This window comes from Archocentrus centrarchus, chromosome 21 (genome assembly GCF_007364275.1).
Source record: "Archocentrus centrarchus isolate MPI-CPG fArcCen1 chromosome 21, fArcCen1, whole genome shotgun sequence".
In the NCBI taxonomy this organism is placed as follows: Eukaryota; Metazoa; Chordata; class Actinopteri; order Cichliformes; family Cichlidae; genus Archocentrus; species Archocentrus centrarchus.
The window spans coordinates 27828475-27851269 of NC_044366.1; the positions used below are offsets into that span (position 1 = coordinate 27828475).

General features: G+C 42.8%; 1 protein-coding gene across 1 annotated transcript; it reads right to left on the reverse strand.

Moving 5' to 3' along the window:
- Positions 1 to 308: 308 nt before the first annotated feature.
- Positions 309 to 20863, reverse strand: tbc1d8 (TBC1 domain family member 8). The gene is made up of 20 exons (XM_030757811.1): positions 20514 to 20863; positions 14873 to 14983; positions 14584 to 14702; positions 14188 to 14416; positions 13711 to 13951; positions 9163 to 9370; positions 7667 to 7864; positions 6480 to 6629; positions 6117 to 6267; positions 4687 to 4901; positions 4342 to 4459; positions 3230 to 3515; positions 2919 to 3048; positions 2612 to 2710; positions 2423 to 2491; positions 2057 to 2327; positions 1891 to 1956; positions 1714 to 1800; positions 1477 to 1586; positions 309 to 1395 (listed from the first exon to the last, which is right to left on the reverse strand). Exons 1-20 carry the CDS (start codon positions 20638 to 20640, stop codon positions 982 to 984), a joined length of 3399 nt encoding a protein of 1132 aa, XP_030613671.1. The 5' UTR covers positions 20641 to 20863; the 3' UTR covers positions 309 to 981.
- Positions 20864 to 22795: the final 1932 nt, after the last annotated feature.

The following is a 22795-nucleotide window of genomic DNA, read 5'->3' on the forward strand; positions in this document are numbered from 1 at the left end:
TTATTAGATAGCTGCTAAAAGGTTCTTTTACTGTACAGAATTTACAGAATAACCAACAGGAGAAGTCCCCCAAGCCAAATCCGAAACAGGTTAGACAACATCCTCAATTCTTTTCCTCACGTCCTCTCCTTGCATTTAATCCCTCCATCCAGTCAGTGAGGACTCTCTCTGGCTACTGTACCCCACGCAGGGTGAATCAATAACCTCTCAAGCATGAAACAGCTTAAAAAAAAAAACACACATAATTTTGCTTTACAAGAAGTGAAAACAGAAGTAATTTTTTTGCAGTATTTTATTTAAAAGGACAGTACTATAAGGATCATCTTTTTTGCTGCTAGCTGTAACCATTGATTTTTTCCAGTAATTTGAAAAAGTTTTCAAAAATATCTTTAATCAGAGAGCACGTGTTGGAAAACATTTAATATTACAGAAACAGAAGTAATAAAATTAATTTTAAAAGAACACTATTTGTATGCTAGATTTGTCCTTAATGCAGAATCACTGTTCATAAGGTTTGCTGGTAAAACTTAAATAAGGCAGACATCTGGAAAAGTGAGTGAGACCACAGCCAGTAAACACTTTAAACACAAGAAAGTGGTGAGAAATTATTTGTCTGCAACACAGGTGAGCTACAGGCATCCTTTTGGTGACAAAAGAAAGGTAATGACTATAATTTCCCATGGCCCAAAATGCAGTAAATGAAAAATCCGATGTCCGGATCCAGTGAGACATCCATTGACTGGGCCGCTGCTGAGATCTTGAGTGCCAGAACATTTTCTATCTCAAAAATGTTTAGAGAAAACTTCCTTCTGTTGTCATTCAGAGGTCAGAGCAGTGAGAGGCTCTTAATGCAAGAAAGAAGTCCTGCAGTCACATTATCAGGACGGTAAATGTCACAGATAACATTAAAGGCTCCTTATCATCCTACTTCAGAACTTAAAGCAGTCATGTGATACGCACAGTCCGCCGTTCACATTGGAGTCAGCTGCTCCCTTGCTGCAGAGTGAGCAAACCCGCCCGCTGCTGATACTGATTCTCCTTGGCTTGTGCAATTTTTGCCGACAGATTCAGCGGCTTCTCGAAGAAGTTCACCAGCGCCTGTTCAGTCAGCAGTGAGGCCAGGATCTGAGCGTAGCTCACCGTCCACTCGCTCTCCGCTGTCATCGAACTCCTGCTGCCCCTGCGGGCATCGACTCCGCCGTCTTCGGCGGCCGCCTGCGTGGATCCTGCTGCTATCGACTCCTCCTGACTGCTGGCAGTTTTACTGCGATGGCCAGCCTCACCGATCTGCAGCACGAGACTTGTGACTGTGGCGATAGCCTGGAAGAGGTCATTCTCCTCCAGGTCACCGTGGAACATGCTGTAGAACGTTTTACAGAACTGGATGAACTCCCGCTGAGCGAGAAGGAATGAAGAGAGTTAATTAGTGATGAGACAGAAGAAAGAGAACAGAATCCCAGTGCTCTGCTCCTGTACCTGGTTCATGAGAGGCAGAGGCTTCTCCACATCTCTCTCCTTCTCTTTGGCCAGATCCTGCAGCATCTGCTTCAGCTGCTCCTGGTAATCCTTCACTTCACTGTCATCACCTAAAAAAAAAAAAAAACAAAAAAAAAACAGCCACACAAAGTAAATCCCCCCCTGAATGATTTCATGCATATACATCAAAATATTATACACATATAACAGCTGATGAATGAGAGTGTTTGGACTGACGAGGGGGCAGATTAACACAGAGAGGTCTGTTTGTGGAAAGCAGGGGACTCTTCATAACAGAGGGGTCATCTTCATTTTCTGTCAGTGCTGCAGACATGAACAAATGCAAAGGAATCAATAAATTGCCAGCCTGAGAGAAACTGAATAACTTGTCATTGTGTGCACAGAATGAATAACCTGGAGGGATATGAAGGCAGTAAAGCAGCCTGATTTTCTCATTTAGCTCTCCAAAGTACAGCGTGTCTGGAAAACAAGAAAAACATGAGGAGATAGAGCTCTACGGAAGGTCTCACTTGCGGCTTTATGCATTTGCTATTTCCTGACCTGTCCTCCCTCTACTTACCCAGCCAGCTGGTAAAGTCTCTAAAGGTGACCAGGTTGTCGCGGTCCTGGTCCAGCAGGGTGAAGGTGCGGTTTGCCAGTGTGTCAGTATGTTGGTTTGAGCCGCTGGACCACGGCGTCAACAGCCCGTACAGGCTTTTAAACTGAGGTCGGTCCAGCCGATACTGCCGTTCTATAAAGGAGCGATTCGAGTCGCAGTAATGCCACGCTGCTGCTTCTGCTGCTGCTGCAGAGCTGCTGTCACCCCAGTACAGAGTGATAAAGTGCTCCGTCTATGGGGGGACCAGGATGGAGAAAGGACAGACACCAAGATGATTTACGTCATCTTTCACACATCAAATTGTTTGTAACACGGAAGGATATTAACCTTGAATAGATCATAGATATCAGGCAAGTTCTCTGGAGGGATGGAAACATCTGGAGTTACCAGTCTCAACTGCAAAGACACACACAAACAGAGGGGAACATTATAAACAGCTGAGAGTTGGGCATACATTAGGTATGAGTATGTCCTTACAGCTTCTTTAATATTTATATTCTCCAACAATCTGCTCACCGCATTTTCTTTGGTGGTGTCTTCATGTGCCTGCAGCACCTGGATCCTGTGCCGACAGCGGAGTCGCTCAATCTGCCGCACTGTCAGGTCTCCGAATTTCTGATGTCAGAGAACACAAGTCCAATAGTAAATTTGAGGCAATAACAATATGGTTTCTTCCATGTGTCGCAATGACCATATGAGGATTAGAAGGTCAATTTAACCAGGCATGACCACCTAATTTATCCAACAAAAGGACCTAAAATAAGCAAAGGAGATGATACACAGTGTGGGGGAAAAAAAAGCTAATAATTTAAGGCAATCTCACCTCATAGGAGTCATTGATGAGGTCAGTGATATTTGTGTGTCCTTCGGCGTCACTGCAGCTGGTTTCCTCTGCAGCAGGCAAGGAAGACTGAACAGAAGGGGACTCTTCACTTCCAACCTGGTCCAGAAAACTGGGAATCATAGGGAAAAAAAAGGTTTCAAATTCCATCCATTCACATGTGATTATTATCCATAAAATACACAAAGAAGCAAAGTGATGTAAGGAAGTGATTCACACCAATCAGTGGTGCAGTGGTTTGAGTTTTGCTTTACTTTTCACGATACTCTCCCAGCACCGAGCTCCAAACCTACCTTGTAAGAATCATAAGCGCCTGCCCGTCATCTGTGCTGGAGGAAAGCTGTGCAGCGTTGGCCTCCAGCACGGTCAAACCAAGTTGGAAGATGGCTTTGATTCCATGGAAGAAGAAGCAGTCGACCACGCAGACGGCGCTGTGGAACGGCAGGACACTGAGGAACAGAGTGAGGAACCAAGAGAGGGACACGGAGGAGAGAGTGGAGAGGTCCGGAATCTGTTCGGCCAGCTCTGGCAAACGCTCCCTGATGAGCTCCTCGAACACCGATTGGTCCACCTGAGCTCCTACAGGAGAGAGTGGTGGAGTTAGACAAATGTTAAGCAAGGAGAGGCATGTCTGCTCGTGTGTGCCGGTGTGGCAAAGGACGGCTTTGTGTGTAAATTTGACACCAAAATAAGTTGCACAAGAATTTTCTCTAAGTTAAATATAAAATTATCTAATACATGCTATGATTCATATCAGGAAAAGCAAATGATAAATGTGACCTGATGTGATTCTCACTTCTGCTATAAAATATGAGTGTTGTACATCGTTTTGACCGCTAGATGGCAGCATAAACAGGCCATTCAGTCTGAGTGCTGGTCCACACTTCCACACATGATTTTTACTTATTAATATTAACTACTTCTCTTTGCTAAATAGCTACTGTGGTCTGTAAACACTGGTAATGTTTGTGTGATTTCAACATTTTAGTTACAGATTATTGCTAGGATAAATACATAATTTTTTTTTTTTGCCTCTTTTGAGATACTAATAAAAAATCTATAAATAAATTATGAATCTATGCTCCTACAGACTCTCAGAGCACAGTCTCTGTTGTTTCAAAGATAAGTGACGCCCACAAACATGCGGACATTAAAAAGAAGAGGAAATTGCTACAAACGTGCCTTGTATGTCAAAAATAAACAGCTTCACAAACACAGGAAATAATGTCTATTTTAAGACTTAAAACCAAAGCCTTTGACAGGTGGGTTTGCTGTCTGAGAAGCTGTAGCAATCACAACTGCAGCAGCAGCAGCAACACAATAACTACTTGTGTGTTTTTAAAATAGCAACAAATAAGAAGTAAATAAAGCTTAGAAATGTGCTGCTGCTCTCTGGGCTCTTTACCTATGACCCTGCGGTTGAAGTAGTCGGGGAGCATTCTTTCACACACAGCCACCAGCAGCCAGAAAGCGTCTTCCTCTTTAGCATACAGCAGCAGCACCGATGCCAGGATGTTCATAGACTAGTCAGAGAGGCACAAAAATTCACACATGCATCAGAGGTTACAGCAAAGATGTGTCAATCCAGACATAATGTACTTTTCTCATGACTGTAATTGGTTGCAACTGCTGCTCCTACCAGTCCTCTTCCGGTCTTATACTACCAGTGCCACCACTGCTAAAATGCTGTGACATACTGTCACACTACTATTGCTGCAGTCATGTCACCATGCTGCTCAAACACCTTTACCTGACAGTATCCAATCTTTGGGTTGCGGTGAGCATATGCAGTGAGGACCCGCCTGAGTGCAGCGATGCCCGTTGGGTTTTGGAAAGCGGGATGGTCCGGCAGGGAGCGGTGCAGGTCTCGTTCGATCTCCTCTGTGGCCAGGTTGTTCTGGCCCATTGATTTCTGCACCAAGGTCGTGTAGTAGCCCTGGTGGGACTCCAGGTCAGAGGACGCATCTGCACAAACCACAAGGGAACCAGGATTTGTAAACAGAGAATGACATACTACATAGTCCCCACCCCCCTATGTTATATATTTAAAGGTCCCAGGTTAAATTTATTCTGCACAGCTGAACACACCTGTACCTCAGTTTCACTTTTAGTTATTACAACCTGCTCTTCTGCATGGCTGACAGGGGCTGTTTGGACAAAAGGAAGTGAGACTGAGCAGAGGAACCAACCACACACCAAAATAAAAATCTGGCTGACTGAAAAGGTACCATTGTCTGAGGAACAGCAGATGCAAAGAAGAGGATGTGAAGCCCAAGTTGTGTTAAAACAGACACACACACACACCAGTACTTCTGTACTTGTGGGCACCCTTACAGTCACCCATTACCTGCTGGGGTCAGGAGCACAGTGAGACTTAAGATTTAAGCTCACACTTCTTCTTTTGTGTGTGTTGGCCTGAGTTTCCACTCAGCAGATACATCAGTGTATCATTCATAATTACATATCCAGGTATCATATATATTAAAGCACTGTTTTTATGAGTATGACACAGTTCATCGACCAAGGTGGTTATTGGCAAATGCTTCTGTAGAGTTTTATTTATTTTTATGGCTGTGATATTAAAGACAGTTAGCCCCCCCAATATCACAGCCAGTAAAATGATGCTTGTTAGCCATGCTTTCATATAACATGTGGGGAATTTGTTGCAGTTTTCTCCATCTGCAGTCATTTATATCTGACAGCACAGCTCTGCAACCATCCACGTGCATGGGCAGAACATAGCAGGCATCAGTGACAACAGATATTACTGATTGAGTCAGATACACCGAGAAAGAAAGGTGGATCTGACTTAATCAGATGGAGGTGGGTTGCAAAGCAGTCTGCAGATCTCCCACAATTGTGGGCAGGCTAAAGCGGCCTAATTAACTTTCCCTGTGTGCGATCTGCTAATTTGATGTGTTGATGGGTATCAGAAGACTACACAATGCTTTATTTCAGCAATACAGACAGTGTGCAGCAATCTGTTTGCAACTTTTCATCTAAAATAAGCTTCCTGTACAGTAAAGTGTTGGTATTTTTTATGTTTTTTTGTTATGGTATAAAATTTTACCAGTGGCTGTGCCAGTCCCTTTCCTTAATTTGAGACCCTTGCGGCCCTTTAAAGGAGTAAAGACGTTTCAAATTACTACATAAAAATGCAGCGCACTGTCTCTCTCTTACCTGAAAATATCATCCACAGCTCCCCTCGCAGTGACTCTGGGATCCCCATGGCCACAAGCTTTTGGATCTTCTCCGTGCGGAACATGTGGACGCCACGTCCAAACTCGGAGAAATGATCCTCCCACAGCCGCTCTTTCACCTGCTCCATGCTCTGACACAAACACACAAGTTCACAGTTAAGCCTGCTGATGCTGACTGAGTGACAGGGATTTCCTACATTCAGCTGGAGGATATCATTCTTTTCTAACTTCCAGGGAGAGGCGACCCTTTAAATTGTATCTGAAGTGACTCTAAATCTATTCAATCAGTTATTTATGTACCAAAATATAATTTTAAATGAACAGTCACTCAGACTCCTCCCACCTTGTTGCCATTGGTTCCTGGTTGGTTTTGGTGGAAGGCCGTCATGAGCGCTTCACTGTTGACAGTGTTGCGCAGGACTTGCTCCTCTAGCTCTTCTTCATCAGAGTACCCGGTGTCATAATAGAAGGTGTAGTAGGGTGTTGGGGAGCTCTGTGGAAAATATGAGGAGCAAAAGGCACATAATTAGAAACAATATTTCTACAACTGTTTTAAAATAGAGCTAAACAGCATGCATGTGCTTATCTCTCCTTTGCTTTGTGAATGTGATGGGATGTAATGAGCTCGTCTGATTGGCTAAGTGGGCGATTGTGAGTGAGCATCCATTGGCTTAGGTCACTCGGCAAGCAGTCAGAAGTCGGCTCACCTCTTTCAATCTCCAGCCAGCAAGCAAAGCAGTCTCCAGCTGACCTGTGCACAGGTCTTGCAGGGATGGGTGGCTTTTTTGTTTAATCAGCTTTTCTCCTGTTTTGCTTTAGGAGGTTATTTTTGTTCTGCTTATGTGAGCTCAGATTGCACTATATCAGTTGCGTTTTGCTTGTTGTTTTGAGAGTAGCCCATCCTCAAATTCCCGTTACTGGTGGTTCTTGGTAAGCTGGGAAGACTGAAGTTTCACGATTCACTGAACTGTAACAGTTTATAAAGAAAGTTGAGAACTGGAGGTATTTAATACTCCATCCCATTTATAATATAACTCCTTTAAGGGCTGTACTGGAATGAAATACATTGAACCTAATGTACTGAACTTAATGTTATCTTGATGTACTGGTTCTGCCTATTCAGACGGACATTATAGCCAACATAATACTACAATGAAGTAAGGTGGGATTCAGCATTTTTATACTGCTGGAAGCTATTTCTTTACTCCAAACTTCTGCATATTCAGGTTTAGGTGAAGTGGCTGCAACAAAGGACAGCTGATTAGTAGCTCTGAATTCACGGGATTATTACCTGCAGATATTCTAATGTGGGTGTAAATCAGCAGAATCGGACATCACAGGAACATATATGTTCTTGCACCTTTGTTGAGTAATGTCTAAATAAATGTACGCGTCAAATCGTCTTTACACTCAACTAGCAGCAATTAGCCTTTTTTGCTCATTTGAACTGTGATCGATTGATTTGATTTTCTCCGTATCAATGGCACGTCTCACCCACTTAAACACATGACATGTAAAGATCCCACTCACCGCACTCCTCTTGCCGTCTTTCCTGCTGCGGAACATGGAGCGTTTCCACTGCAGAGCTCGAAGTCTGGAGTTCATGTTCTCAACCAGCTCATCTCTGTCGTGCAGCTCGATCAGCTGGAAGGCCTTTTTAGTCCGAACACTCACAATGACGGGGTTGGGCAGCGCGCTGGTGCTGTCTGCTTTTTCTATGGACAACACCTGGTGACAAAATGGCACAAATAAGTGGTAACGCATCAAAACACACAGACAGTGTTTCTTTGTGTGAAAAGAGAGCAGGGAAGCAGACTGGCCCCTGCTCCTTAAGCTGGAATCGATGGAGCTGAAATTACTCACAACACTGCATTGTGTAAAATTCAGTCGAGCGCACACCTGCCCACCCAAAGATTTCCACCCAATGTTGTCATATTCCATCATAAATTACCAGATCACAAAGATGAGAAGTTTATTTTACTGCCATTTAAAATCTTTAAAATATGATTTTATATTTTTATTTGAAAAATGAGATATTTCACCAGTGACCGAGACCTTTGACCTTGAAAAAGAAATCATATGTTCTTGGGCCCCAGAAAGCTTACTGTTCCTTGTACCACCCCAAACAACTCCAGAAATTTTCATCAAAATCCATTATTTGTTTTCCGAGTTATCCTACTAACAGCCAGACAAACGTGACTGAAATCATAACCTGGGCAGAATCAAGAGCAGGAGAAGGGTATTTTTTCTTATTCACAGTGACAGATTAGGTGGGTGAAAAACTTTTCTTAAGACAACGCTTCAATAGAAAACACAGGAAATAGAAGATTAGACCAAAGTGGTGGAGAAAAAAGTACAGATTGAACTACTGCTGATAATCTCATCTTTTCAATATGAACTGCAACAAACACACAGTCCAAGAAAAAAAAAAATTTCCTCCCAAAATTCTTTAAGTTCTGTCTTTGTCTTTTTACCGTGTTGTCTGCTTACAGGTGGAAATGTGTCCATTTGTGTCGAGAGGACAGGCGGTAACTTACTTAACATCCCTGATGAAGCTAACAGTGTATACAATATATTTTTGTTTCCCTCTGCAGGCTGGCATGTGACTGACCACATGAAATCAGCCCATGTGTTACCATTTAACCACAGCAGGCTTTAACAAAATCCCTCTAAGTGCTGTCTTATGAAATCACCGAGGACAGATAACATGAAGCCAGACTTTCATTAACAAGTACGTTTACGTTCAGGTCACCACTCAGTGCTAACTGTGCCACGTCACATGGAACAAAGGTTTTTGGGACTGTTGTCTGTCACTTCCTGTAGACACCTGCAGTCTTTCAATTAGTCACATGGCTGCATGTTAACTTGGATTACTGCGCACTGTGTTTATCATTTTATGTGCTCCTTAAAGATGAAACCTTTGAACTTTTGTACTTTCTGAGAAAGACCTGCAGGCTGCAGTTATAAGTGTACGGGAGTGAGGTATGTAATAGTTCTAATAATGCGCTCGGTGGTGAGTGCTGTACCTCTGAGAGGGGTATGAGCAGGATGAGGTTGCCTTCCTCTCGGCTGGAGAAACACAGATAGCTGTCGGTGGTGTAGAGAGTCCCGGCTGTGTGGCAGCGGGCGTGTGGTGTCCAAACCGAACAGGAGGCCACCTCATGGAGGTTTTCACTCCGTGGGAGCCGAAACAGAGCCAGAACATACTCCCTAATCGCCTGTTCCTCTAGGATCCTGTGGGGGAAAATGATTAGAGGAAGAGTCAGGCAATGAAGTTTGGCTGAGAAACCAAATTTTCCTTTTTAATGAAAAGGCAACTTGCCTGTGCTCACAGGCAACAGGTCAGTCACTTACAATAACACATTTCTGGTGAACAGATATATTGCTTTGACTCAGGCAGAAAAGGGCTCTCGTCTTTAAAGAGGCTGCCAAAGAGTCAGGAGGCCTTAAATTTGCACACGACCAACATCCACACTCTCAGAACCTTACAACTTGCTTGAGAGGGTTGAAGAAGGAGAGAGGCAGAGAGGCACAGAACAAAGGCTTTGCTCTAAGCTCCAAATCCACTACGCACGATTGTGTCAACATTACACTAAATGAACTCAAAGAGGATCGTGGCCTTGTGTGCGTGACAATCTACTGCAGTGCAGGAATAGAAAGTTGAACTTAAGTATAGTCCTGCTCAGCAGAGTTTATTGCAGTGCTGTAAATCCCACCCTATAATTTTCCAACACAGGAGAAGCACCCTCATTTCCTCAACTTCAGTCTTTCCCAGTGGAAATGCTCTTCTTCATCCTTTACTAACACTTATTTATCACATATTTTCAAAGCACCGGGTGTTACTAATCACATTAAGGTTCTGTAAATTTAAAAAAGTGATTAATAACAGCTGTGGTCAGAAGTTCACATCCACTCACTTGGATGTGATGGTAATTTGGAACTTTTAATGATTTTTTTTTAACTGTTCTTTTTCCAGGGTGGAAGAATTATACGACATACACCTTTAATGACTTAGATAAAAAAAATATAAGAGTTGGGTGCACAAGTTTTGGATTTTCTCCAATCCACACAGGCTCAAATATATACAAATATAAATACATACATATAAATGTCCCTTATTAAGTTGCACCAGCATCGACCAGATGCTTTTGGTAGCCATCAACAAGCTTCTGGCATATTTCTGGCTGGATGTCTGAACGCTCTTCTTGGCAGAATCGTTAGAGTTTATTTAAATTTACACAGACCCAAATTTTAAGCGTAGTCCACACATTTCGAGGCTTTGTGAAGGCCACTGCTTTATCATTCCAAACCCAGTTCTGATGAGTGTTTGGGATCCTGCTGGAACACCCAGGTGTGTCCAAATTTCAATCATCCAGCTGTTGATCTGAGGTGAAGTTTAAGAATTTGGAGGTAGTCCTCCTTCTTCATTATTGCATCCACTTTGTGCAATGTACCAGTACCACTAGCAGCAAAACAGCCCCAGAGCATGATGCTGCTACCACCAAGCTTGGCATGTGGTGGTAGCATCACATACCTCTTGTCATTGTGGCCAAATAGCTCAAACTTTGTCTCATCTGGTCACAAAACCTTTCTCCAGATGCAAATTTCAATCCAGCATGGGCTTCTTTCTTAGTCGGCACCCTCTCGGTCCACAGCAATGTAAAACTGGCTCCAATGTGGACAGTGATGATGGTGTTCCAGCAGTTTCCAATTCATGGCAGTCTTGAACCTTCTTTCTTGGTTCTTGAACATCACGACCAACTTCCTCTCATCTGAGTGCGACAGTTAGGTCTTCTTCCAGACCTTGGCAGAGGTGACACATCTGAATAATTTGTACTTACATACAGTTGTTTGAAATGATGAGCTCTGAATCTAAAGTTGTTTAGAAATGGCTCAAAGAGACCTTCCCAACCTGAGTACATCTGCAGTTCGCCTTCTGAGCTCCTTGGAGTTTCCCACTGTTCTGAGAATTGGTCAATCCAGTGAGTGCTGTCAAACAAATCTTTTTTTGCTGCAAAGAAAAACTACCAGTTGTAGTCAATCATGATCACTAATGAGAAGATAACAGGGCCTGGCCTTCTCAAGTTCAGACATTGTAGAACCTTCAGTCCCACTTATTAAATGATTCGAGTGAGTGTATGTATATATTTCAGCCTCTCTCTCTCTCTCTCTCTCTCTCTCTCTGTCTGTCTGTCTGTCTGTCTGCCTGTCTGTCTCTCTCTCTCTCTAATGACTTTCAAAAACTTCTTGTTTTTGAAAGTCATTAAAGATATTTGCTGTACAATCATTACAGCCTGAAAAAAGAACAGTTCATCGTGAATGGATGTGAACATCTGACCACTGCCCTCTTCTATGTTAAAGATACTGTTGTGAAGCAGGTCTATTGAACATGTGCTTGCAGGAGAGTCATCTTACATTCCATGGTTCAGTGACAAGCTCCTCCATCTGGCAAGTAAAACAAACAGATCTCAGAGCTGCGGTGAGAGTGCCTGCATTGTATTCTAAAGATGTTTGGTCAGCCCTGTTTGAAAGCAAGAAATCTATTTTTGATTTTCACTGGTGTCCCAGAAATGTAGGCCTTAATTCTTGGAGAAGTGAAGCACGCAGAGTTTGTACATATGGATGGTTTTGAGGCAGATTTGAAGCGAGTTTCTGCCTCTAACCTCCAGGCTGGTTGAGCCCCGAGGAGAGGAATTCAATTTTAAACAGCTATTTTTTTCTACTTTGTGACCCAAATGTTTTTATTTTTTTCCTCTGAAAAGGCAGATCATCCACTACAACTACAATCCAACACACACCCACCCACTTCCAATTAGCCAATTCAGGGTCGCAGGGGGCCTGGAGCCTATCCCAGCAGCCATAGATTGAGAGGCAGGGTACACCCTGAACAGATCACCAGCCCATCGCGTGTGTCACTAATACTCACACCTATTAACTAACCCCACTAACTGCATGTCTTTGGACCGTAGGAGGAAGCTGGGAAACCCCCGCAGACACAGGGAGAACATGAAAAAACTTCACACTGAAAGGCCAGATGGTGGATTCAAACCAAGAACCTTCTTGCTGTGAGGCAGCAGTGTTAACCACCACGCTGCCTTCAATAGACAGTAATTGATCATTTTCTGTATATATGCTATAAGAGAGGCAATACCCAAAAGAGCGAGACATGGCACTCAAAGAATCTTATACAGTACATTTCTTAAAAAACAAGCCCCATTTTTAACATTCAGTCTAGTTAATTGGATTTTTTGGATGCTTACTTGTCACATACTGCAATATGTGCATTATTCAAGTGTGAAACAGCTCAGTGATGTACAGCATTACTATGTCATGGTGTTTTTAGAGGATCAGAGTAAGAAGTACATTGAGGTTTATTGTTAGCTCCTAAAGGAAGTGCCATTTCTTTTTCTCTTTGTGTATTTGGCTGCCTTCATCTGTCATTTCGCATCACCACATTTCACATATATAACGACTTCCTCTTTTCTTATTCGTTTCTGTCCCCATTCTGGACTCTCTGTGGGTTCTTTTGTCCGAGTGAGCTTTATTCCTTCCTCCTTTGTTCGCTTTTCAGTTTCATCTCATGCTTTATGCATGCTGAGACCAACACTGAATACAAAAAGTGCATCTGCTATTTATACACACACACAAAACAACTACTGTGATGCGGTGTGGTGTGTCACACATCTGTACTGCACTGACATTTATTTTAAAAAGCTTTCAACTTGACTTCGTCTGATGGTTTTGAGGGTTTGTTTTGAAAAAATAAGGTGCATGTCTGCAGTACAAAAAAAAACAAACCAAAAAAAGAAAAAAACTGCTAAATGATACACAAAGCATGCACACTTTTGTTGCCATTTGTAAAGTTTTGCAAAAAAAGTGTTTTAACACACACGTCTCCCTTTGGATCTGAACTTAATGTTTAGGCCTAATTTTATTTTGAATTTGTAAGTTGACAGGATACTTCCTCAACTGCTCCCCCCCTCCAAAACCAACAGCAGCGCTGGGGGAGTCGAGCTGTGTCAGACTCTTCCTGTGATATTGAACTTCTGCTGTGAACTGGCAGCTTTGGGAGGCTGAGAACACTGTAAAACCAAAGTTATGTAAACTTGCATTTTTAATTCTAGGTATTTTATCCTCCTTTAAGGAGCTGTATAAAAACAATGTATTCCTTATTCTGTACTATTGTAGCGTCCAAAGCGGGGGTGCCAGGGTAGTTTCGGGTTTGAGCAGTTCTGTGTGGGCTCCATTATGTTTGTAGCTCAGCTGCCTTCATGTTACACTCACAAAACAGCGACAGTATGAGTGAAGTGTGTAACTGGGTTGTTGACTCACTGTGTTGGCACAGACAGGAATCTGCATAGTAATGTTCTGCTCTTTGCAAAAAGGGAAGCGGTGAGTTTCAGGCTGAATAACCAAAGATTTATACAAAACGAGTACTGAACATGTGAGTAATATTCTGAATGACCCGTGCCTGCCTATGAAAATATTTACACTGATCTAACGTTAAAGGTCCCGGTTTTTAATCCCGGGACTGTCAGTTCGTACTGTCAGATCACACCAGAACCAGCGCTGACCTTTTGGTGATGCGTGCGGGCTGCTGCAGCACTCGGTCCAGCTCCAGGCCTTTGCTGTTCAGCAGCCGCCTCAGGGCAATGTCAGCCAGCTGACCTATGACCCCGAAGGCTTCGTCGAGGTTCAGGAACATCGAGAACTCCCTTTGCCGCTGCCGTGTGGTGACCCGAATTGCCTCCGTCATCAGACCGGTGGAGACCCGCTCCAACCGTGTTACCTCTGCCCAGGGAATCACAAACTTGACTGTGGGGGGAGGGAAGAAGAGAATAAAATCTTACAGACTGCATGAGGTTAGAGGCACAAACCACCGTGTGCTCACTAGTAGTTTACAAGCAGATTTAAAGCAAACTTTTCTAAGACTGTTTAAAAAAATGTACGTGGGTTTTCGTTGCTAAAATCTGAGTACAGTTGTTGCCAATTTGATCAAAAAGTGGAGTCTTTCAATTTGAAAATGAGAGCCCTCACTTTGGTGTACAGACCTTCCTTCCCCAGCAGGAAGGAGTAGAAGGCCATGTGGTTGATGCTGAGGTAGAGGAAGCCCTGCCGAGGCACTCGGCCCTTCCAGCAGCAGCAGGAGTAATACGTCACCAGTTTCTCTGATGAGGGGAGGCCAAAGTGAAGCTCAAACTTCAGGAGCGCCTCCCTGAACTTCTCCGGATCCTCCTCCTGGGCCGCCTGGCGTCCCCGAACCTCCTCGGCAATAAGGCCCTGCAGCAGACAGAGGCCTACGTTATTCGGGCTCAATTTCTTCACATTAAGGCAGATACTTGATGACATATATCTTTTAAAAATCTTCAAGAAAATCTTGTTAACATATCTTCAAATCTAAAATCATCCTCTCAGAGTTTTCATGCCTTTGCTGGCATATTACAGACCCTGACTTTTCCTTTGACAAAGCTGGCAACATCCTCCTTGTTCTCAAACACAGACAGAGAGTGAAGCAGGTTGTGGACCAGCCAGTCCCAGTGCTTATTCACCTCCTCTATGGCAGCTCCTGATGAATGCAAAGACACAAAAACAAAAGCAGGGAGAGCATTTTAACATCTTGAGCCCATCGAACGAGTCAGGCTCAGGGAACGGAGCACACGGAAATTTCCCGAGGCTGCAGACAGCAAAACAGGCACACATATGAAAACAACAAAAAGGCATGAGGGTTCAGCTCACCGCTGGCGATGACCCAGCTGATCTGGGAGCCGGGAATCTGGAGGAGGATGCGGAAGGGTGTGACCCTGGCATTGGAGTCCAGCACTGTGTCTAGCGCCCCAACCAGGAGCCCTGCAGAGATTACAAAGCACAGACAATCAGTAATCATTGGCAAATACGTCATGTTGCAAAGTAATTTTCTAGTGAAGTGTCCATTATTTTTGTACGTTAATATTTTCTTCTTATGTCTGCATTATTCTGCCAAATTATTGCAATCTACTGTAATCATAATGGGCCCAAAAGTAGCCAAGAATGAAACAAAAAAAATTAGCGAACAAGCTCAGAATAGTGTCTCCAGCCTTTTAACAGCAGTGAAACAGCAGGTGAACGCATACGTATGTGCTGTGAAGCTTTAACACCGCTATTCCTTAAAGAGTCATTGAATACCACCTCAGAAACAAATGCATAAACCAATTCAACTCCAACAACCAGAAAAACACAGCGTCATGAGTATATGGATGCCATTTTTCAGTCTCCCTCTGCGTCAGTGAACCAAGAATTGAAGAGCTCTCACACAGACGGCAATATTTCACATCTGCACGACAGAAACACACCAGCGGGCCTAAAGGAGAAACTGGAAACACCCAGAGAGGGTGTTTCCGACACCAAGAGGACAAGACTGCTGAGTTTTATCTCTGTGGTTTTATCTCAGATTACACTCGCTGCATATACCAGGGATTTTTGAGCCATTTTTTTTTAAACAGTAACCACTTCACTGGCCTCTAATTTTGGGATTCACAAAAAACCCATTTTTTTTAAATTGCATGATTTCACTCCATCCATTCTCCTTTAATTTGTATATTTGTTATATTTTATAATTACATGTGGTTGTACTTTTTGTGTAGCAAGAACTAGACTGAAAATCTTGAATCCAAATTTCAAACTTTTGGTTTGTGATCAGAGATCAGGAGAGAGTTTCAACAGCGTGGTGGAGGCTCTGTCATGGATTGGGGCTGCATTTCAGCCAGTGGTGACAGAAATCTTGTCAAAATTGATGGAGTTATGAATGCAGAAAAGAACAGTGGGATTTTGATCCACCATGAAATACCATCCGGAAAGCGTCTGACTGGTATCGGCTTCATTTTTCAGCCTGACAATGATTCCAAATGCACTATCAGTGCAGTAAAAGCATATTGTACAATGGAACATTATCTATAAGCAGTGTGGGATCATCTTTACAGATAACAGAGCAAAAGGCAGCCAACACCCAAAGAAGAACTTTGAATGTCCTTCAGAAACCTGGAGAACTATTCCTGAAGACTATTAAAGAAATTAGAAGAAAGCTGCCTCAGAGAGTTCAGGCTATAGTGAATAATAGAGGTGGTCATATATGTGTGTGTGCCTATTATAAAATATGCCTCAAATGATGATGAAACCATGGTTGGCTGCCATGGAAGCTTTTCTGACAGCATGCAGATTAGCTTTACTCAAAGGCAACATCACAATGAAGTGCCAAAAGAGCAGCGAAAACTGCCACTTAAGACACATCCAGCACAGCAGAGAGGTCGGACCCAACCTTATTACACTTTTGATGAGTCTCATTCAAAAACAGAAGGACTCCGGATGTAATCAGGCAGGTAATATGCGCCTGTCTCTTCAGCGGACAACTAAAACAGGCATTCGGCTCAGTTTTATTACTAAAATCCAGCAGGAAATCTGTATCTCTACAGTTGCAATCAACTCCACAGATGTTCTCAAGGATAAAATTGAGCCCCAAACCCTCATAAATTTGAATGACTTCATGCACTGCAATCGTCAGGCAAATAGAAACAGACCAGTCACACATGGCTCCCTGCCTGAAGCTCTCATTGGGTCTCAATAGGGCTACTGTCATCAGGGTTTCATCTTCCTGAACCATAGCTAAACTGCATCACGCTTTTCCAATAACTACGCTCTTGGTGGTGCTTTTATTCTGGATTTTGTCTGTGAAACAACAAAAAAAAAAAATCCACACTGAGGCAGACAATACTCTGACTTAAAAAAAACAAAACAGAAAGGACAGTAAAGTTCAAACTTTCAGCTTTGAAAGGGGATAAAACATTAAAATCATTCCCCATTAAACATGCCAAATGATCTAAGAGAGCTCCAGAGGTCTGAGGGAGCGGCTAAACACATTCTTCCATTTGAAACTGTATAGTGACCGCGCGCTAAAGTAAACACCCGCACAACCTGGGTTATAAGTTCATGCGTTACATTAACCATGCTGGGAAATACAAGAAAGGTGAAAGGTGTTAAAAGTGAACTGTGAACCTCTCATAAAAACAGGAAAACGCAAAGTATTTTAGAAATCTGTCAAAATAAACTTGTTTAAAACTAAAACATTGTTATTTATTGAGGACATAAAAAGCTGAATTCAGGTTTTTATCCCCAAATTTGAGCCGGCACGCAGAAATCAAGCAGAACAACTCAACCACTAAAACTACTTTTTCTGTTCGGGAGTCCAAGTAAATAACTTTAATTTGGCAACTTGAGAGAAAAAAATAATAATCTGCTTCACTAGTCCTTTACAGCTTTTTTTGTAAAACAGTAAAATTGAAAATAAATGGACAACAGCAATAATTATATGTGACTATAAAAGTTCAGGAAAGACATGATTTTCTTCCCGTCAACAACCCTCACACTCATGCCTATCAATCTCGTTTATAAATACCATGACTAAAATAGTACATATGGAAATTGCATACAAACCCTGGATACACTGAATGATGCAAAGCATTGATTGTGATAAGATATGTACAGGACTGTCGTGTAGCCACATCCCCTCTGCAGGCCTGACAGACACAGTTAATAGCAGTCGACTGAAGAGACAGTCAGTCAGTGCTTAAAAATGACATTTTCTTTAAAGCCACTAGGACCAAATGGATACATTTTATTTGTGATAGGTCAATATCTCCTGATAATACTGGCCAATATGCTGGGCTCATAGTAACATTAAGCTTCTTAATACAAATCTCCTCAGTCCAACTTTTCCCTAATAGTTTTTTCATTTTAAGGCAAAGTTTTGGACTGCTCCTCTTTAGGTATTTTCAGATTTTATAAGCCAGCTTTGTTTTAATCTTTTAAAGAATTTCTAACTTTCAAAGACATCATATCAACAAGATCAGCCCACCCCAAAGCAGCTGAGCCCTGCATTTCAAAGCTATGACTGAATGAGATGAGGGCAGACCGGATCTCTATCTGTGGTTTAGCAGTGCTGTCTCTGGTTTGGTAGGCACACGTACACACACACACACACACACAGACAAAAAAAAACAAAAACAAAGCTACATGGACAGAAAAAGGAACGCGCATACTTGCATGCAAGAGGCTGAGTATGATTCAACTCAACACCTTCAGGTTTGTCAGGCTGTAAAACCTGCTGTGAGACTTCCTCACTCTGCCAAAAAGAAGCTCGAATTCTCAAAGCACGTCATCCGAATGGGATTCAATAGACATTTAGAGTTTTTAAGAATCAATATCCCATTTGAGACGTTCAGAAGTGTTGTTTTTATGTTAATTATCTAAGAATAAATCACAAAGCAGCATCTTCTTCTCCCAGTTATGTCTGCCCTGTTCAAGCCCATATTGGTGAAGCCCTCAGTGGGGGGGGGGGGGGGGGGGGGGGGGGGGGGGTAAAGATAAGTCTTTTCCAGCAGACAGCTCTGACTTTCAGCCAAATGTAAACCACATCTTAGGGTCAAACTTGACCTGCCTGAAGCTGCAAATCCGGCAGCCTGGCAACTCAAAACTATCCATCTGTCACCACAAACCCAGACAGGATTTGCACTGGTGAACCTTCCAGAAACAGGGAGCCACAGTGAATCACTGCCTTTCTCTGCTAACAGTCACATTGTTGGGGGAATACTGCTGTGGAGACATGATGACTACAGTCGACCTTTATGAGGCTCGCAGAGAAGCAAAACAGAGATGTGCTTTCAGATTCACGATGCTGCGATATCTGTTTGCTCTTGAATGCATCAACATGAACAGACTGGATGTCATTTTCATGTGTCCATGCAGGAGCATTGCACTGGGGCTAACTGATCAAACGCAGAAACATTAAAAACACAGGAGAGCGGTATTAGTTAGGAACAGAAACATGTGAACGGACTGATCAGCTGCAGATGTTACCCAGCCCTCCTCAGAAATCCTCCTGTAAGCATGTCGTTGCTGGTGATAAGAGCAGGAGGCTGCTTTCACAGATTTGAGACCACACACAGAATTCAGATCTCTTTTAAATTAATAGGTGGAAACATGAAACGAGTCCAATCTGAGCTGCAAAACACACAACTGTGCTCTGTGCTGTTTTCTCACTCTGTGCAGCAGAAACACAAAAATGACAGTTATTAAATGAGTTAATGGTAAACGACGCGACAACAGGACTTGACCCTTTGACCCTCCTCTCGCTATGGGAACAGCAGGAACAAACACAAAGTACACTCCGGCCAGGAAGTCCCACTATTCTGTTTTATGAGAAGCGCTCCACAAGGAAGAAGGCAGATCGTAAAAGAGACAGTGAACGAAGCACATGCCCGGTTTAATGTAATTAAAATTAAACTACTGTACAACCAAGGTCCAGTGGGCCTGTGAAAGCCTGCTGCACAGACACAAAACACAGAGAGGAAACCAGATGGAGGAAACCGAAAACAGGCCGATCTACAGCCCACAGCTGCGGGGGGAGAGGGCAGCTGCTGCAACAAGCATGGGGTCACAAATTTATATAAAGATCACTAAAGAATGGAGCAGACACAGTCATCCAAGCAGCATGATACCAGCCCTGTAACCTCCGTAATACAATAGAATCCCACAACATGACAAACCCTGTTTCCTAAGGAAATTACGGCGACAGGTCAGAGTTCAAATTCAGCTGACTTTTCTTTGGGGGATTTCTCATTTATGGCAAACACAAGTCCAATTATAGACCGGCCAGCAAGGGTCTTGTGATTTTCATGGTACAAGAATTTAAGGAATACCCCTCTTTGAACACTGAAGCTACTTTTTTAAATGTTTTATAACAGAGATATTTAGCAACTCCTCAGTTAAAAATAATAATAACAAAACAATTACTCATACATTAGAATTACAGCAAATGATTTTTTCTTTGTTTGAGTTTCTTTTCTTCCCCTTGACTGTTGTCACAGTTTTGACCAGTTTAGACTGCTTCTCCACTTCACCACAGTGCCAGAAGTCCAACCTCGACTTTTCCTGTTACCTTTGAGAACCTGTGTGAGGCGTTTGTCTTTATACTATAATCTCTCCACAACAAAAACATGGCTGCAATGCTCTCATAGTTTAGATCTGAACGTGAAACTTTAACGCACAACTGATCAAACTCTACAAGCACCTTCAGCGCACCTTGTTGTGCACTACAGGTATGTGGATGGGGAGGTGGAGTTCCTGATTCCCTGTGGCTGCAATAATCAGGCTTGTGTTGAACTTTGATTTAACAGAGCTTAGATTACAGTGATCCTGGATACAGGATCACCCCCCCTGTGTTTGTGGTTTTCCTAACAGCTGGCTGTCACATGCCACTATTTCTACCTGTGCCTGTGGCTGAAATGGCAGCATGGCCTCCCCTTTGTTTGCTGCTGTTGTTGTAATAGCTGGTTGCGTTGTTGTTTACCTGTGATCCTGCTGTTGGACTGCCCGTGGCCTCTCCTCCTCTGCAGCAGGAAGAAGTCGTTGCTCTTCTCCGTTATCCAGAGTTTCAGGGCATTTTTGAGCAGAACTTCTTCGGGGTTTAGCCACATTTCTTCCAACAGGGAGGGGACCAGAGGAAGCCCTCCGCCGACTCGGTCTCAGCTGTGGGGGGAGTATAAACTTTATCTGCCTGTCTTCCGGCTCAGGGAGGCGGCCCGATCGCTGTTACAGCGGCGGGTTTTCGGGTTTATCCATGATTATCCTGCGCTCCTGACAGCTGCAGGTTTCGGACGCCTTCGCCCCGCGTCTGCTCCCACACGCCCGATACGGCAGCTGTACACACGACTCAAAGATCGCCTGCAAAGATGATGACTCACTCGGTAGCTGAATCGAGTTCCTGCAGTTGTGCAGCGCGAGTAGAGCGATTGTGTTTGTGTGAAATGAAACTGTATAAAATAAAATAAAAATATAAACATATGAAATAATTCGTGAAGCAGAGTGAGCCTGTAGAGTCTGAAGCCTTTAGAGCAGGGGTATCAAACATAAGGCCCGAGGACAGAATGGACCCTGCTAAGACTCCAATCCAGCCCACTGGATGTCTTTAGAAAGTGTAAAGGAGGGCACAAGTTTTAAAATTACAACTGTGTTTTCATAAGTTTTTACAGTTTGTTCTGCTGATAAAGACCTCCCGGACAGCCATTCATACTTCAGCAAAGTAATGACGTAATAGATAAGCAATTAGATAGATAGATAGATAGATAGATAGATAGATAGATAGATAGATAGATAGATAGATAGATAGATAGATAGATAGATAGATAGATGAAGTGAGAGTGCCAACAATGAGTGCAAAACTATACATACAGAAACAAAAATAGATAAAATATAAAAACTTAGGTAAGGAAGAGTTAAGACTGCCATTGTACAAGAGAGTAGTACAAATTGCATTGATAAATACTATGTAATATATATACTATAAATCAGAATGTGGCACGACAGAAAAGTTCCCGTTTTCCACTGTCTACTATAGAAATTTCAGTTTGTTTGGTTTTTTACAATGTGGCCACAGTAATCTAAATAAATAATAAATAGGACATTTTCTGTGATTACAGCCCACAGAGTCGTGCTAACAGATTTGTTCATTAACTACAGCAGCATTTCTTTATCATGAAGAAAAACTAAGATGCACTGTTGAAAATGCACTTCTTTTCCTATATTGAGGGGGGATTCCTGTGTCTTCATCCTGCATTTAAAAATGACTGGAACAGTTTTGGTTGTTATGCAACTGCAACAAATTCTACTTTTATTAAGTTTATTAAGTTGGTGAAAAACAGCGTCAGAGTGAGCCCTCTTCTTTTCATTTTCTCCTCTTAAGCATATCACCAACTTTCCCTTCCGCCAGTTCCGGTAGTGAGCCAGTGGCCGGTCCGTGATTCGAAGCTCATCTTATGCGGGGCTCAGGTGTTCGGTGCGATGACTATCAAACAAAGACTTTCTGAAAAGGGAATCAGTGAAGTAAATATCAGCCTTCACACTGTGTAAATAGAAACACACAGAAAGTTAATATAGCACCACCACCCTCTGCCCACTGAAGCTCCATAGATCGCCAGCAGGTGCATGATGTCCTTCCATTTAAACACACGTCGTACAGTTTCTCTGTGCTCTCCACGCTTCCACTGTCCTGGGTTAATTAAACTGATACCACGCAAGTTTGACTCCCTTCTTCTGTGTCACTGTAGACTGAAAAACAAAACATAAACAAGCAAAAACAAGCTATTCGCTTCTTTAACAATCTGCTGCATTCTTGACTTGAATCCATTTCTGCACTGTAATGTGCGCAGAGTGACAACCCTGTTGCAGCCGCGGGCGCCAAATTAAGTTTTTATACAAGGTCTAAATAACTGCAAACCTTCATAAAAATAACAGTATATGACACACAGTTAAACTTTTTAGTGGCCAAAATGTGCTTTGGGGCCTTTTGTTGGTCTATTCGCCGTGTGTAGCGTGGTCTCTCCGCGCTGGTTATGCTCAGTTTGCTCAGTTAGACCAGTTTGCAGCTTCATCAACTTCATTTTGCCTAGAAGCAAACCCCCCCCCCCCTTCTAAAATAGCACAACCTGCCTTTATGTTAATTTGATTTAAAATGTATTTATTAAAGGAATAATTCATTAATTTGAAAATAGCAAAACAGAAGATAGTTTCGCCTGCTCCCTTATTCACCGGGACTCGCTCCGCATGTTGTGACGGGGCAGATTTTTTTTTACA